Here is a 17725-nt window from a genome sequence, read left to right on the forward strand (position 1 = left end):
AATATACAGTTTACAGGAGAGGTGTGCAGAAATGAGCTTGAAATATAATTTGAAATAGAAAAGAAGCTTTTTCTAGCCTGAATTGTTGATGGGTAAGTTCCACACATTTTAGAGTACAAGTTATATCATGATGCTTCAAGATTTTTTTATAATTGCTAACTTGTGATAAAACCTTGTTAGCTATATGTTGCGATGTTAGTTACGTTACAGCTAATATAGAATCACAGAATGATAGAATGGTTTGGATTGGAAGGGACCTCAAAGTCCATCTAGTTCCAACCCCCTTGCCATGGGGAGGGACATCCTCAACTAGCCCAGGCTGACCAAAGCCCCATCCAACCTGGCCTTGAACACTACCAGGGATAGAACTTTCACAACCTCTCTGGCAGCCTGTGCCAGGGCTTCACCACCCTCATAGTAAAGAATTTCTTCCTAATCTAAACCTACCCTCTTTAAACTTGAAGCCATTACCCCTTGTCCTATCACTACCCTCTCTAGTGAACAGTCCCTTTCCCACTTTTCTGTATGATCCCTCTAAGTATTAGGTCTCCCCAGAGCCTTCTCTTTCTTCTCCAGGCTGAACAAGCCTGACTCTCGCAACCTGTCTTCGTAGGAGAGGTGCTCCAGCCTCAATCATCTTTGTGGTCTCCTCTGGACTCACTCCAACAGCTCTGTGTCTTTCTTGTGCAGGGAATCCTAGAGCTGGACACAGTGCTGCAGGCGGGGTCTCACAAGAGCCGAGCAGATGGGCAGAATCATCTCCCTCGACCTGCTGGTCATGTTGGCCTTCATGCAGCCCAGGACACAGTCGGCCTCCAGAACTGCTAGTGCACTCTGCTGGCTCATGTTGAAGCTTCTCATTGATCTGCACCCCCAAGTCTTCCTCCTCAGGGTTGCTCTCAATCCATTCTCTGCCCAGCCCGTAGTTGTGACAAAACATTAATAACTTCAGAAGCCTAGCAGGGACGACTTCTGAGCTCTAATGTACATTCAGCACAAATACAAACCTCTGGCCAACCTGAAACTGAAAAGCAGGCTGCATTTTCTTTGCTAGAATCACATTCACAGACTCAAATTAATGTGGCACGTGAACAAATGACAATGCCCATGGTTTTTACTCAGGGATCACAGCACGTATGAATTCTAAGATATGATTTCTGGAACGTAATTTATTTTCATTCCAGTATCTGCCGTATCCCCCAATACATCACTGGTTATGCGGATTTTTCTACCAGCACAGAAAGAGTGGGGCTTTTTTCATAATGTTAACAAAAAAACCACACAACACATTTTCCACTGGTATGCCTGGAAAAATTGCAAGGGTGCTAAAGAATGGCTAGAAATTTTATACATATAATTTTTATTCTAATAGTAAATTATATGTTTGAGAACTTTACTATGCAAGTTTGTTTCTCTATCTTTTGAAGTAGGCGTCTTGAAGTACTTTCAGATAAGAAAATGACTCACCCTTTGTGCTTTTAAAATTCCAGTTAACATAACTGAAAACAACTATTGACCTATAGAAAAAGTTATCCCCATGTTTTTATATTGTATTTTCACATGGACAATAAACATACTGTTACCACAGTAACTTGCAGGTGTTCTCCAAAAAGCACAAAGCACAGGTATTCCCAGGACAGATAGAGGGAGCCGTATCTCCAGTTTTGCTCCTTAAAGGGACAACTATAAAGAAGGTGTTAAGTTTAAATTTACAAGCATAAAAAGAAATTTAAACAAACTCCAGCTTGTTTTTGACTATTACAACCGAGCAAATCAGGCTTCAATAGCAGCAGAAAAAAATATAACTTGCCCAAAGATCAAGGTACAAGAAAAAGGGTTTGTTTTTTTTATAAACAGCTATGTCAGTACTGTGATACATTCAGGCAACCTGTCACTTGCTCTGTTTTTCTGGTTTAGATTTCCCATGAACAAATATTTGCCCCTTTTCCTGTCTTAGTGATGTAATACCAACATTGAAAAACAGGGCACATCATCAGTAAAATATGTCCAAAAAAAGTGTTAGATGGTATTAATGCTAAGAAAGTTGGATGGACAGGTGTTACAGTTTTCTGAACGAGAAAAGCCCTTCCCTCTCATTCACCCGGGAAAAGCTTACAGAGGATTCAGAAAAGCAAACAAACTTCTAACTGCATAGGAGACAGAGGGAAAAACACACAGTGCTGGATTTAGCGGCATGTGCACCTTCCCACCAGTGCCTTTGATTATGCATAGAAACCATGCCCTGCGTCCACGTACAGAGACGGAGCCTTCACAGCGCGAGTGCTTATCCCCAAAGCAGGCAGCATCAGGCAGTGAACGGAGAAAGTAACAGAATGCTGCACATCCGAAGCTCTGCTGAACGGGGATGTCAACCTCGTTCCTTTTTTTCCTTTACTCCTTATTTCATACACTTTAAACCTATTTTTCTCTTCTGTCTTCCACATAGGCTGGGAGAAGGGGAAGGGGAAAAGTTGTTCTACGTTCATTTAAATGAACACAGCTGTGAACTAAAGTTGCTGGCAAAGAGGAGCTCCAACCCATCCCACTCCTACCAGTTTGACCACAGTGCCAGCAACAGATGAGATGCTCAGAGCCTGGAGGTGGATGACAGGCCAGGCATGCGAGCACCCATCGTGGTTTAACCCCAGCCATCAGCTAAGCACAATGCAGCTACTCGCTAACGCTGCCTCAATGTGACCTGCAATGTGTGCTTGTAGCCCAGAAAGCCACCTGCACCCCAGACTGCCTCAAAAGAAGCATGACCAGCAGGTGGAAGGAGGCGATTCTGCACCTCTACTCTGCTTCAGCAGAGTGTTCAGTTCTGAGATACTCATTGCAAGAAGAATATGGACCTGTTGAAACAAGTCCAGAGGAGGGCAACAAAGATGATCAGAGAGCTGGAGCACCTTTCCTACGAAGGCAGGCTTTTTCAGCCTGGAGAAAGCTTTGGGGAGACTTTCTAGCTGCCTTCCAATAACTACAGGAAAGCTGGAGAGGGGCTGTTTATATGGGCATGGAATGACAGGATATGGGGGAATGACCTTAAACTGGAAACAGGTAGTATTTGATTATAGTAGGAAAAATATTCTTTATGAGTGTGGCAAGGCCCTGGCATAGGCTGCCCAGAGAAGCTGTGGCTGCCCCGTCCTTGGCAGTGTTCAAGGCCAGGTTGGATGGGGCTTTGAGAAACCTGGTCTGGTGGAGGGTGTCCCTGCCCATGGCAGGGGGTTGGAACTAGATGGTCTTTGAGGTCCCTTCCAATCCATATGATTCTACTGAGTCTATGATTATTCAATTATTTGCAAGATTCACTGTAGCACTGCAGTCTTAATTCAAAAAATCCTACTTTAATTGCAGTATACCTCGGGTATAAAAAGGCCTCCTCATTTGATTATACTACTGAAAGGCTTATAAATATGATTGCACAGTATTCTAAATTACAGAGTAGATATAATCAACTGCTATATAAAAATAATAAATGTATGGATATGAAGACTGACTCCCATACTCCACTGAAAAGCATTTGCTGGTTTCAGCAGGGACATAATTAATTTTCTTCCTAGTAGAAGGTATAGAGCTGTGATTTGGACTTAGGATGAGAATAACATTGATAACTGATATTTTGACTGTGGCTAGGCAATGTTTATACCAAGTCACAGACTACCCAGCTTCTCAGACTGCCCCACCAACGAGGCTGGGGGTGCACAAGTAGTTGGGAGGGGACACAGCCAGGACAGCTGACCCCAATTAGCCAAAGGGATATTCCATACCCTATGACCTCATGCTCAGTATATAACTTGGAAGGAAGCTGGCTGGGGGTTTAGGCCATGGTTTGGGAACTAGCTGCTCATCAGTGGTCAGCAGGTCATCAGCAATACTCCTGTGCATCGATTTGGTTTGCATTTTCTATTACTATTATCATCATCTTCCCTGTCATGTTAAATTGTCTTTCTCTCAACTCATGAGTTCTGCCTTTTTTGTCCAATTATCTCCCCCATCCCAGTGAGGGGAGGAGGAGAGTGAGTGAACGGCTGTGGGGTTGATGATAGTCCCAAGTCTACAGAAGTGCCCTTCCTGGAGAGATTTTGGGGCACAAGAGAAGCAGGTCTGACCCCTTTATTAGTTTTGCTAGAGGGGAAGATGTTAAGTAAGATGGGCAGGAACACACTGGCTGATGAGTTCATTACTTCTGTTTTTTCAACTCCCTCTCATTTTTCATGGGCATTTTTGTACAGTGACACTCCAAACAATGAGTAAAGACTGATACCTAAATTATTTTAAAATTAATTTGAGTAAAGCCAGCAACAACCTGTGTCTACAACTGCTTATTGCAAATGTCCACCCCTGTTCATCACCTTTCCTCAGGGCACACACAGTTCCTCATGCTTCCTCCCTCGCTGTGCTGTTCCACCAAGGCTTGCTAACAGCGCTGTACTCAGGAGAGTATTTCCCCGTTCGTACTACGTTCAGAATCTCAGCAGATCATGGTAATCTCAGAAAAGACATCTCAGCAGCTATGACTATAAAAGACTACTGAGAAATTATTCAGCTGCAAGAGTTTAAAAAAGACCTGAAGACAGACATTAATTCCTTACATTACCTGAAAACAGTGTGATTAAGCCTTCCCACTCAAACAGTGAAATGGATTCCTTCTCTTTAGGAAGCAATAGGGAAGGAATTATTGTTGCTAGGTCCTCGTGGGCTAGGAAATGCAGCTACTTATGCTTATAATTCTAGATTATATTACAAATATTGTTATTCAAAAAAATTATTCACAGCCTAACTTTCAAATCATTGCTCTATGCAAATTTCTTTGCCAGGAAAGTAGCTTTGAAAGCCTATCAACCCTTCATATTCATGCAGATTTACTAATCGAACCATGTTTTCCAATGGTTTCAGCAGAAAGTATGCTTATGTGCAGGAATAGTCTCAGAGCTTTTTTTTTTAATCCTTTTTCAATTTTCTTCTACAACCTTCTACAGTATCAACACAAAAAGAAACATAACTTACCAATATGCCCCGCACGCCCATATTCTTTGGTAACACTGTCATCTCTCCACATCTGCCACTTGATATTCCCTACAAATACACCACATACTGGATGTTTCTATTCTTCCCGTAGCACACAGTACACTGTGTTGCTGTATAGCTTGTAAGCATGGCCTACAATCTTTTTTTCTTTGTTATTGATAGATAATCTTGCTTTTGGCTGTATTAAAGTGTATTTCTCAGGTTAAATGGCCACGTTTTTAGAAATGACATAAAATTCGTACCTTGAGAGCATGATGTGCTTTTCAGCAAGACCAGTTTCCACCAGGCACCGATTCCTTCATAAACATCTTTTTTGATTAGGTCAAAAAAGTTTAGTTTTACTAACGTCACATGCAATTTCTTTCCCAGAATATTATGTTTTGAGGCAAGGAGAGGTTAACATTCCAGGACTCTCCATGACAAGTTTAAAGCTGAAAGTGAGGAGACCCTCAGAGGAGAGAAACAGATCCTCCAAACAGACAAGCTCAACAGCCACTGCGCTGCCATGGCTAAGGAACTCCAAGCTAAAGGTACAGAAAAGTCTCTCAGTTCCCCTAACTGAGGGAGTGTATTTATGAAAACTGATGAACAGTAGTTCAACTGTCATAAACGGTACCTTTGAAATCTGACATGAGAAGCATGAATTTTAAGTGTCATCTTAAGAAATTTTAATGCTTTCATATAAGCTCTAGGACAGAGACACACAACTTCAATAACTTGATGGTCTTTTCCTGAAGTGTGTTCCTCGACAACTCACAACATAGCACCACAATCCTTCTAGGCCTATGCTGGAGGCACAACTTTTCCAACCTACAATTTGAGTACATTTCTGTATGGAATCCTAGCTAAAAATAATATTAGCTATTTATATTTAATGTTTGGATGAAAATAATGTCTATTTAAGGTACAGTCTGTTTTCTCTGAGATGTCAACAGTAAGTAATATTATTTGAAGTGGAATGTTGCATTTAATATTTAATAGCATGTATAATGAAACTAGTAGAAAAATATTGCGATTTCAGGAAAATATGAAGCGCCCATCATCATTTAACTGTTATTTCAGATTAGTGATGGGCATTTTCATGTGTGTATCTAAGAATACATTACACGACTTACCTTCTCCAAGGAATTAAACAATACTCGGGTATTTCAATATATTGTATATTATAGACAATAAACCTAAAATTCAACTTCTTTGTGTCAATATGGCCCCAGAAAATATTGTGAAGTAACCATTTACATTAACAGAAAGAGGATGTCTGATGAAAATCAACTCTGGAATGATCTAGTCAGCTGTCTTTCAGAAGCTAGTGCAATAATCATTTAGCTCAGAAATTGCATTTTTTTATTCTACCAGCCAAGCTTTATCACAAAGGAAATCCTGCTACCAATTTGATCATCCAAATGACGACTGTTTCCTGAAGAGATGAATCAGATGTCAAAGCAGCTGAAACTTACACTATTATTTTCCAATCATTTTTAACATACAAAGATAGCAAACCACCAGTCTTTAAAGATACTTAATTCATAGTAACTTACAAAAAAAAGTCACGTTTGACTATCAAATACAGTATTAAAATAGGAAACTGGTTGTTACCATGGGCCTTTTATAAGATAATTCAATACTTACCTAAGTAACAACTCTTAATAAATCATCACCAGCAAAGGAGAGTGCTTCATATGACCCACAATACCCCTTTTTACTGGGTTAATTATATTTCCATTAACACATAAAACCTGTATGGGTTCTATGCACGAAAGTTGGGGTCATAGCAATAAATCCAAACGACCAAATACAAATCTTATGACTGCTAGGGTATCTAAGTGCAAACAGTAGTCATTCAGGTGTCTTTTTCTCCTAACATACATTTGCGATTTAGAATCCATAAACATTAAATAACCAGGTGATCATTCAAATGTAAATATTTACTTTTTTTAAAAAAAGTAAAAGCCCAATTGAAAAGTCTTAGATAGAATATTAGATAGATATTAATTTAAGAACTAGCTCATTCATGCAACAAATCAACTGAGCTTTATATATAATGAACTCCTAGGTGAGTTCAAAATTACTGTAGACTAAACCACACACCTGACTTAGGTGTGTGAAATCCACCCCCATAAAAATGTTTGTCTCAATCAGCTACTGTATTTAGATTGTTACTATCGGGGTTTTGAATCTAATCTGAAGGAAATCCCATAAATACATCAAACCCATAATTTTTATAAACTTAAGTTCTGATGTTATTTTTAAAATAACATTCTATAATGAATGACACACACTTATCTACATTTATTTTACCTTTTTATGCTCTATACTACATCCCAATTAAAAAGAAGCACAAAGGTAAGAAATGTTTTCCAACAGACTTAATTTTATTTATTCAGTTTGATACTATCTGTCCAGTTAACCTTCTGGAAAACAAAATTTAAGGAAATCACACAATTATATAATCAAATGTTTTGCTTTAGAGTTTAACAGCAGCTCTTAACTTGGCCGACCTTCCTCTTGGGTTTGTTTGAATATCCTTGGCCTGGGGTGTGAGAACTTTTTTCTGTATAAAATTCCACCTGGAGTTGGATTTTCCATGAGGAAGGTCTTGTGCATCACGTTCTTCAAAGCCGTTTTTCAGAGCACGTCGTATCTTCTGCCTTGAGCCAAGATTGTACTCTTCTGTCATGCTTATCCCATGAAGAAAACGTTTGATAATACGATCTTCTAGTGAATGAAAGGAGAGGGCTACAAGGCGACCTCCAGGCTTTAGAAACTTCTCAGCTGTCTTCAGTCCTATAAAGAGTTCATGGAGCTCATCATTTACAAATATTCGCAGGCCTTGAAAAGTTTTGGTAGCGACATGTGTAGGTCTCTGAAGCAAGTCTTTCCGTGCATACAGGGCTGATGCTGGAAAAGCACCTGTGAGATTTTAAAACCTGTATGTTAATATCATACTATTTCAACATTGCTATCCTGACATTAATCCACTCGTGCATCGTGACTTTAAATGAAAATATAGCTGAACCCTGAATTTTGAGCTTCCCTCTATTTTTATTTTCGACTTTGATTTCACATTTCCGAGAATAAATCCTATGAAACTATCTGGCTTGTGGTTGGGGTTTTTTTCCTTACAGTCTTTCATGGAATGAAATTTAAATTCCTCAAATGCTTCACAAAATTAAAATGCAGAATGATGGCTGAAACCAAGACAGGGAAAAAACAAAGATTGGCTGGGTAAGTCCTACACCTTACAGCTCCGTATAGTCAATATCGGGTCAGCATTCATGGTTTGGTTTGCACTTTTAAGGTAAAAAATAACAAGTGACACAATTTTTACTCCTTCTAGACAATTATGCATTTCTTCACAGGCAGAGAGAACATGAAGACAGTGTCTACCCGACGCTAAGTATATTTCAATAAATTACTTAAAGCTTGAAAGAGGCAACCCTGTTCTTTGGGGATAAAAGTTGTTGACCGTTATACTGTGTTTCTTCAAACTATCACAAAATACCATGAGAAATTTAGAAAATACAGCTGAAACTGTTGCTTTTCCATGTGCTTATACAGCAGAACAAGTCAAGGTATGCGTTTGTTGGACAAAGGAAAAAATCAGCAGATTCAATAATTTTTACTACATGTGTAAATTTCTCCAAAATTCTTGTAATAGATCTCTGTAGAGATCAACATTTTTATAGAAACTTCGAAATATCATTATTCAATGCATTTTAGGCTTGAACCTTCATTATTTGGATACAGAGCAAAATGCTAGAGAAGCCAGATTGGATGGATCAAAGGGACTAAGTGCAAGAGTTACAAGATCTGTGAAACCTGAGTAAACTTATAATCTATTATGTAAGTGAGTGCAGGACTCTGGTCAAAATAAATAGAATGGATAACGTTAGTGCAAAACTGGAAAGAATTATTTTTCCAAACAAGAGGGCCCATTACAGATAAGGCAATACAGCTGGTGTGTATGTACTAAAACACCCTAATTCCATCACAGTGCTAACCTGCCACACAATGGAGCAATGGGTTTGAAGTAAATGCACTTCATAATCAAGTAATTTATATTCTGTGTACTGGAGTGAAAGAAGGGAACATGGTACCTCTAGAAACAAGTGACACATACACAGGTGTTCAAAAAAAATGAATGTAGATATAATCTGGCACAATGGCACAAAAGAACTTATCAGTGGAGTTCTGGAGAGTTTTAAAGGTAAGACTTTACTTCCGTCAGAAAACGTGTTTGGCATCACATAAGTGATCACCAGTGTTCAAAGGGAGAGGACAATAACGGGATTTAAGAATTCAATCATTAACAAAATTTTTAATACACAGATGATTTATCTGCATAATCAAGTGTTCCCAGCTATGCTCCTCACCTCCTCTGACTCCAATGGTAATAGCTCCTGAATCAACTGAAGCCACCTGCCATAGCTTGGGCTCTTTTCTGTTCCTTCGAGCCAGAAAGTGGTGACAGGATCAACTTCTCCCAGCAGAAACTACTGCGCAGGAATTTGTGGCTTTAAACACCATTTCACAAAACACAGTAAATAGATTTAACCCATGGTAGCGAGGTTCCTCCATCACTTATGAAGGCTAGGAAAAGTTACAGTAGCTAGATAATATAATTTCTGTCTTTGAGAGCACCGTGTTCTATACTTTCTATATAACTTCACTGTAGGAGTCACAAAGTCTGTTTTGATGAAAGAGCTGAACTAAAAGGAGAACTCTAAATCACAGAAGGCGAGGTGTCCCAAGAAGCCAACCGACACCAAGCTCTTCCTACCTGGCACAGGATCTGTTTCTGTATTTCTTTACATGACTAAAAATAAATTCTTTGAAAATGGAACCCTTAAAACAGCCACTGATGGCTATTTGTGTGTCTCTTAGAGCATAACAAAGGAATACTGTGCTAAGCAAAATAAGCAGTTTTACTTAAATGCTCAACTAACAGCTACAAACACCAGTAGTATGCTCAGAACTCCTGAACAGTTATTAAATGAAACAGTGGGGCTTAAAAGCTGGATGCAATGTATCCAAAACCACCACAGGACATGCGTATGTCTCCATAGCAGGCTCTAAATAACTAAATATACGTAGCTTTGTACTCTCCCTAAGACCTGTCTTAGGTTTCAGTCATAATAGCATTTTTCTTCAATAGAATTTGAAGTTGAAACATCAGATACCCGGGTATCTCTTGAGTTCAATTATAGAAGCCATGGTCTCCTGAATAAAAAAAAATACTGTTTTTGTAAAAGGTCTCAAACAACAAATCTCTCTTTTTCTAAGGCTACTTTTAAAACTTTTGAAAACACCCTTCAATCTTCCAAAACCAAGCCTACTCCTGGCATGTTCACTCTATGAGCACAGTCGTAACCGGCATGAAAAAGCGCAGATCCTGTACAAAATATGAGCTGTTAACAAGGTTGTGGGTTAGAAAACAGGGGGTGTGTTCCCATTTCTACCTGTACTGCTCCTGTCCCTTGCTGAACAATTTATAGCTGTGACTCGAACGGCATCAGTTTTATACTTCGATTTTGGGCCATAACTACGCACCTCTCAAAGTAGATCCAGGATTTTTAACTATCCTATTTCAGCAGTCTAAGTATTTTCTAAAAATACTGCTGATTTTCTGGGGATGATCCATTTCTGATATTCTAAGAGTGTTTCAGCTTCCAAAAGTATCACAGATAAAAATGAACGCAGCCCACAAAAGTACAGCATGTAATTTAGGGACAAAACTGTGGTTCTTCATTGGAACCTACCCATAAAAACTGAAGCCTAGAATGAGATCCATTGTTTAAATTTCCACAGCCAATGTCACTGGAATTTTCATTTTAAAAAAAGGAAATTTTATTTCCAATGTCACCAAAATATCTTTTACTTCTCCGAAAATACAAGGATTATATAAGGATCTACTAAAAAGCTGGTCTTGTAAAACTCTGAGTGGTGTGGTTGTCACAATAGAAGGAAAGGAAACCATCCAGAGGGATCCTGACAGGCTGGAAAGGTGGGCCCGGGTGAACTTAATGAGGTTCAACACTGCAAAGTGTAAGGTCTTGCACTTGGGCCAGAAGAATCCCAGACACAGATACAGACTGGGAGAAGAGCTCCTTGAGAGTAGCCCTGATGAGAAGGACCTGGGGATTCTGGTAGATGAGAAACTTAACATGAGCCAGCAGTGTGCTCTTGCAGCTCGCAAGGCCAATGGTATCTTGGGCTCCATCAGAACAGGGGTGGCCAGCAGGGACAGAGAGGTGATTGTCCCTCTCTACTCTGCCCTTGTGAGGCCCCATCTGGAGTACTGTGTCCAGATCTGGGGCCCCCAATACAAGAAAGATGTGGAACTGTTGGAGAGGGTTCAGAGGAGGCCACAAAGATGATTAGAGGGCTGGAGCACCTGCCCTACAAAGAGAGGCTGGGGGAGCTGGGCTTGTTCAGCCTGTAGAAGGCTGCTGGGGGACCTCATTGCAGCCTTCCAGTACCTGAAGGGAACTTATAAGCAGGAGGGGATTCAACTTTTTGAAAGGGCAGACAATGGCAGGACAAGGGGGAATGGATTAAAGCTGAAGGAAGGAACATATAGATTAGATATTAGGGGGAAATTTTTTACAGAGAGAGTGGTGAGGTGCTGGAACAGGCTGCCCAGAGAGGTGGTGGCTGCCCTGTCCCTGGAGGTGTTCAAGGCCAGGTTGGATGGGGCCCTGGGCAAGCTTGTCTGGATCCAGGCCTGGAGGTTGGTGGCCCTGCCTGCGGCAGGGGGGTTGGAGCTCTATGACCCTTGGGGTCCCTTCCAACCCATGCCATTCTATGATTCTATGACATGCTGATACCTGGTCAGAATTTTAGTAGTCTGATTCTGAATATTTTGCTCTTTTGCAATTACAACACTAAATAAACAAAAGAAATTAGATACTTGGGCTACCAGCACAACCAGGACACTAACAGGTCTTTGGAAAGTTCTTTCATCTGTCCTGCCATGGTTGTTGAGTGCAGTGCCTTCCTACAATAATCTATGACAATTACCTATGACATAAATTAATTCCTAATAATAAATTAATCACACACCAAAGAAAAGCAAATTAAAACCCTGGTATAATATGTAAGTATAATACAGTCCTACATGCCCCAGTTGAGCACACACAAATGGCACTGCAGGTCATACATAATAGTACAGAGCACGACATCGGGAAACCTATAAAGAAATGCAGCCAATCCCCCGTAAACTACAACCAAAATCAAACCATTTCCAAGTTCAAAGACTTACTGATCTCTCTTCAGAGAGTGGGATTAACTAATAAATGTGATCTGTGGTAGTGATTTCTGCCATGCTGGCCTTCATCTTTTTAGTAAAGGCAGTAGATTTTGATCTATGCTCCAGGGCTGAAAAGTTTTCCTACCCCACTCTCAGTCCTCTGATATATTTAAATAAAAAACTACTTGTGCTTTTTGGTAAGGCACAAAATCTCTCACCCAGCCCCCTCCAATTACCATGACACTAAAAGAAAATCCTTCCTGGTAACAGGCTGTACAATGTACGAAAATATATATAAAAAAAATCTGTACGGGAAGCTTGTAAAATGAATTTCATTCATAAAAACACCACGCTTCTGGCTAGATGACTGGTCTGAAATCCCAGTGAGAGAAATTATCATTTTTAGTTTTGGGATGCCCTGACACTACTTACACTTTTAAAAATCTAATAGCTTCACATGTTGAAAAGTATTGAAATTTTAAAGCTTGTGAATGAAATTAGCAACGTGCTGTGCCTGTCAATATGAACTATTAAAGTCCCCAGAGTGTATGAGAGTGGGAGAGTTTAAAAATTAATTCAGATCGTGCACCTGTTTGCAGGAATCCGTCTGTTGAATTAGCATTGCATTTAATAAGTTTCTGTGACGCAACTAATGTCCTTTTGTCTAGGCTCCCTCAGTACAGTGTTAATTCTCACCCATCTGAAATTCAGGCAATATTACAAATTCCAAACTGATAATTAAAGTCTATAAATGTGAACCACTCTAAACGAGACTGGCTTTACCAGTTAAAGATATTTTTAAACTTTTCAAGTTTCTTTAATATCTCATCATCAGTTCCTTTCGAGTTAAGTCCAAATGATTATATGATCTCAAAATTACCTGTCAATAGATGACTTATCTAGATAACTCTAAGAAAAATTAAATTTTGAACAAAACTTAATAGATGGCAAGGAATATTACGCACTGAAAAGAAATCATCAGTTGTATGGAAAAAGCATATTCAAATTGCATTCTCATAATTCCACTATTTTTAACCAGTTTTCCTGCACATCGAGTTTAATCTATTGTTTCCAAACCATTCAATGAGCTACAGCCAAAGCCATCAGGAAGCGCATCTTAATCAACTTCCACATATATACTGACAGACCTTCAGTTGAGAACCACTGATCTTTAGTATTTACAGAGCATTCATCATTCCAGATAGCTCTAAGAGAATTATAAACAGTGAGTGGAATTACAGAATCACAGAATCACAAGGTTGGAAGAGACCTTTGAAGATCATCGAGTCCAACCATTCCCATCCTATGCTAAACCATATCCCTAAGTACCTCATCTACCCTTTTTTTGAACACATCCAGGGATGGTGACTCAACCACCTCCCTAGGCAGCCTGTTCCAGGCCCTGACAACTCTTTCAGTAATTTTTTTTTTTCTAATATCCAATCTAAACCTGCCCTGGCACAGCTTCATGCCATTTCCCCTTGCTCTACCTTCTCTCACCTGGCTGAAGAGACCATCGCCCACCTCTCTACAACCTCCCTTCAGGTAGTTGTAGGTGGTGATAAGGTCTCCCCTCAGCCTCCTCTTCTCCAGGCTAAACACCCCCAGCGCCCTCAGCTGTTCCTCATATGATTTGCCCTCCAGCCCCTTCACCAGCCTGGTTGCCCTTCTCTGCACTTGCTCAAGGACCTCAATGTCCGTTTTATGGTAGGGAGCCCAGAACTGCACACAGTACTCAAGGTGTGGCCTCACCAATGCCGAGTAGAGAGGCACAATTACCTCCCTAGACCTACTGGCCACACTGTTTTTGATACAAGCCAAGATGCCATTGGCCTTCTTGGCCACCTGGGCACACTGCTGGCTCATATTCAGCCTGCAGTCAACCAACACCCCCAGGTCCTTCTCTTCCTGACAACTCTCCAGCCAACCTCCCCCAAGCCTGTAGCCCTGCATGGGGTTGTTATGTCCCATGTGCAGCACTCAACACTTGGCCTTGTTAAACTTCATCCCGTTGGTCTCAGCCCATAGGTCCAGTCTGTTCAGATCCCTCTGAAGAGCCTCCCTACCCTCAGGCAGATCAACACTTCCTCCTAGTTTAGTGTCACCTGCAAACTTACTGAGGGAGCATTCAACCCCTTCATCCAGGTCACTGATAAAGATGTTGAACAAGACCGGACCCAGGACTGAGCCCTGGGGGACGCCACTCATGACCGGTCTCCAGCTGGATTTGGTTCCATTCACCACCACCCTTTGGGCCCGTCCATCCAGCCAGTTTTTAACCCAGCTGAGTGAGGGTCCACCTGTCAAGGTCAGTGGCAGCCAGTTTCTCAGTCAGAATGCTGTGAGAAACCATGTCAAAGGCTTTACCGAAGTCCAGGTAGACCCCATCCACAGCCCTCCCCTTGTCCATTAAGCGGGGCACCTTGTCATAGAAGGTGATCAGGTTAGTCTGACAGGATCTACCTTTTGCAAAACCATGGTGACTAGGCCTGATTCCCTGGCCATCATGCATGTGCTGCATGATAGCTCCCAAGATGACCCTTGGGTTGTGTTGCAAGAAGAGATGATGTTCACATGACTGAACAGAAAACTGCTTTTACCCATGTAAACTGCAGGCTCCAATAGCTCACAAATTTCTTTATTTAAGTGCATCAGAAGCCTTCTGGACCACGTTTAGAAAAACAAAAAAAACCCCCACCTTTTTAGAGGGCTTTTTATAGGACCTTTTCATTGGCACAGTATGTAGAGAGAAAACCATCAGGCACTTTGTTAAAAAATTGAAAAAATCAGTTTCTTGATTTAGAACAAAAGAGAGCATGAAATCACTTAGCCTACAACACCTTGGGGTTAACTTGGGTATCTTCACATACAAATTTTTTTTCCAGCTCTACCTTAAAAGTGTAACTCCTGAAAATACAAACTTTAGAAATATCTGCGTGCTCTGTAACTGTTGTGGAACTGGTTTTTTTGTTTGTGTTTTTTAATTATGTCTTTCATTCTTATCTCCCCCTCAATTAGCAACAGCAATACACAAATACGTGTTCTAAACTTTTAGGGGATAGTAGGAAATACCAGAAGTCTAGCATGCTATAAACAGAAATGAAATTTTCCAGTTTCAGGCCAATCTCAATCTAGATTCACCGGTTATCAGCTGGACCCTAACACAAAACTTTGGAGTTTTTCTAGAAAATCTAAAGCCATAGTAACCTATAACGTGAAAGAAACACAGACTGTACATGAATTCTCAGATATTGACACCAGCAGATACACAAATACCCAGCATATTTTGTTTGTTTACTGGCTGCTCTCCTAAGCAAAAAGCTTGATCCTGTTCTGTTTGTTTCTCTGCAAAATCTAAACCACAAGCTACTATTCTAATGAATATTTTATTTTTTAAAGAACTTGACATTTAACTATTAGGTCATACATTTTGCTATGATAAAGTCATGAACCAGTCAGGGGTTTACTTGTGCTACGTCACTAAGAGGATCCTTGTAGCTGAAGTAACTGGCCTTTTAGGTCTGACTTAACTCAGTAGTTTCATTGACATAATTTGCGTAAGAATACAAATTGATGATAGATGATAAATTCAACAAAATATATAATAGTTACCAGAAATTTTATTAAGGTATAATCAGCCCAAAACTTAGTAGGATCTACCATTGTGCTCTTTTATGGAATAATCAAATAAAAATTGGAAGAAATTCTACCCAAATGGGGATCGGTGCAACGATCTTAAAATTGTTTTAACTACTTCAAAAACAAGCACATAAAACATACAGATTTACTATCTTGGCAGATACGTGCTGGATTCATGGTCTTCAGCATGTATTCCATCTGATGCATACCTGATTATGTATCAAGCTGCTCTTCAAATATAGCAGAGAGTTTAAAGTGAGAACAACAAATCCGTTTCATTGTCACAGATAGTGACCGTTAAGTGATGACTCACACGCAGCACATTAAACTAGAAGGGATTTTCAATCACTGTCTTTTATACACTAGTACTGTTATTTTCTTAGTCCAAACTAGTGGACAAAATTATTTCAGAAGTTACCGAGTCGCTTGTTTACAGCTTCCCACACATTACATCCCTGGCACAGCAATATGGCTGCTTTGATCTCAATAATGGTACACTGTTTTAATCAACAGTTTATCAGAAAGCATGAGATACGTGTGGCGAAGACCCGAATTATTGCTTTGTGATGTTCGTAACCATATTAGAAAATGTAACTCTTCAATTTTATAGAAGATTCGTACTGTTTTACCTCTGGATGTTTTAAGACTGTTCCTCACATTCACTATATTTAAAGCAGGGGCTTACAGAAGCAGGCAATGTCTTCAGGTCCTTTCATCATATCAGCTTGGCTGACTGGACATTTTGTTCAAGTATCCTTACACAAATCATAGAATCATAGGGGTTGGAAGGGACCTTGAGAGATCATCGGGTCCAACCCCCCTGCCAAAGCAGCTCCCCAGCTCATATTGCACAGATAGGTGTCCAGACGGGTCTGGACACTCTCCAGTGAAGGAGAGTGCCCCTCCCTGGGCAGCCTGTCCCAGGGCTCTGTCACCCTCACTGGGAAAAAGTTCTTCCGCATGTTGGTGCGGAACTTCCTGTGCTCCAACTTGCAGCCATTGCCCCTTGTCCTGTCTCCACAGAACACTGAAAAGGGGCTGGCCATTTCCCCCTGCATCCCGTACTTAAGATATTTATAAACATTAATAAGGTCCCCCCTTAGTCTTCTTTTCTCTAGGCTGAACAGTCCCAGCTCACTCAGCCTCTCCTCACAGGGGAGATGCTCCAGGCAATACAAACCTTTTGTTTGTTGATCAGTAAGAGTACATCCTTTAAACTTCCCATTTAAGTAATACAAATTAATATGAGTGCAATATTGTTAAAAAGGCTTCTGGATAAAGATACAACATTTATCATTATTCTTTATCAATTGTTAAATTTGGATAGCCATTTTAAAGGTCTATATTCAAAGAAGTCGGCAGTTCAGCCTTATTTGTGACAAGACCCAGTAATTTTCATTAATAAGTATACATATATCTCCCAGAATTACACGTTATAATGTTAATGAATGGGGTTTGTGTCTTGCGTTCTTTCTTGGAAATTTTCACTTGACAACACAACCATGCAGGTTCTTGATGTGAGCACAGTTCCTGCCTAACTACATTTTGTTCAAGTTGTTTACAGTGAAGAGGAAGTAAGATGAAGTGTTTCAATAGTCGCTTCGGGCTGATCTAGTTGGCATTCACAAGGTGAAGCAAGCTATGTATTGCTTTACTTTTTGCTTCCTGATTCTTTAAAGCAGACAGGAATGATCTGATTTCATTCACAATTGGAAACTGCTATGGTACTTCCCCTCAAAATATTAAGATGTAGAAATTTAAGAGAGGTGCATGACGTATGTTATATTTGGAGGCTTATCAATAGCT

General features: G+C 40.2%; 1 protein-coding gene across 1 annotated transcript in view; it reads right to left on the bottom strand.

Annotated features, from left to right (window-relative positions):
- Positions 1–7390: 7390 nt before the first annotated feature.
- The window catches only part of METTL15 (methyltransferase 15, mitochondrial 12S rRNA N4-cytidine), a 95801-nt gene continuing 85466 nt past the window's right edge, over positions 7391–17725 (bottom strand). Inside the window, exon 7 of the mRNA XM_084263647.1 lies at positions 7391–7941. Coding sequence (XP_084119773.1) covers positions 7496–7941 — 446 coding nt within the window. The 3' untranslated portion in view covers positions 7391–7495. The remainder of the gene's footprint in view (positions 7942–17725) is intronic.

The sequence above is a fragment of the Gallinula chloropus genome (genome assembly GCF_964237585.1).
Source record: "Gallinula chloropus genome assembly, chromosome: 4".
NCBI classification, from domain to species: domain Eukaryota; kingdom Metazoa; phylum Chordata; class Aves; order Gruiformes; family Rallidae; genus Gallinula; species Gallinula chloropus.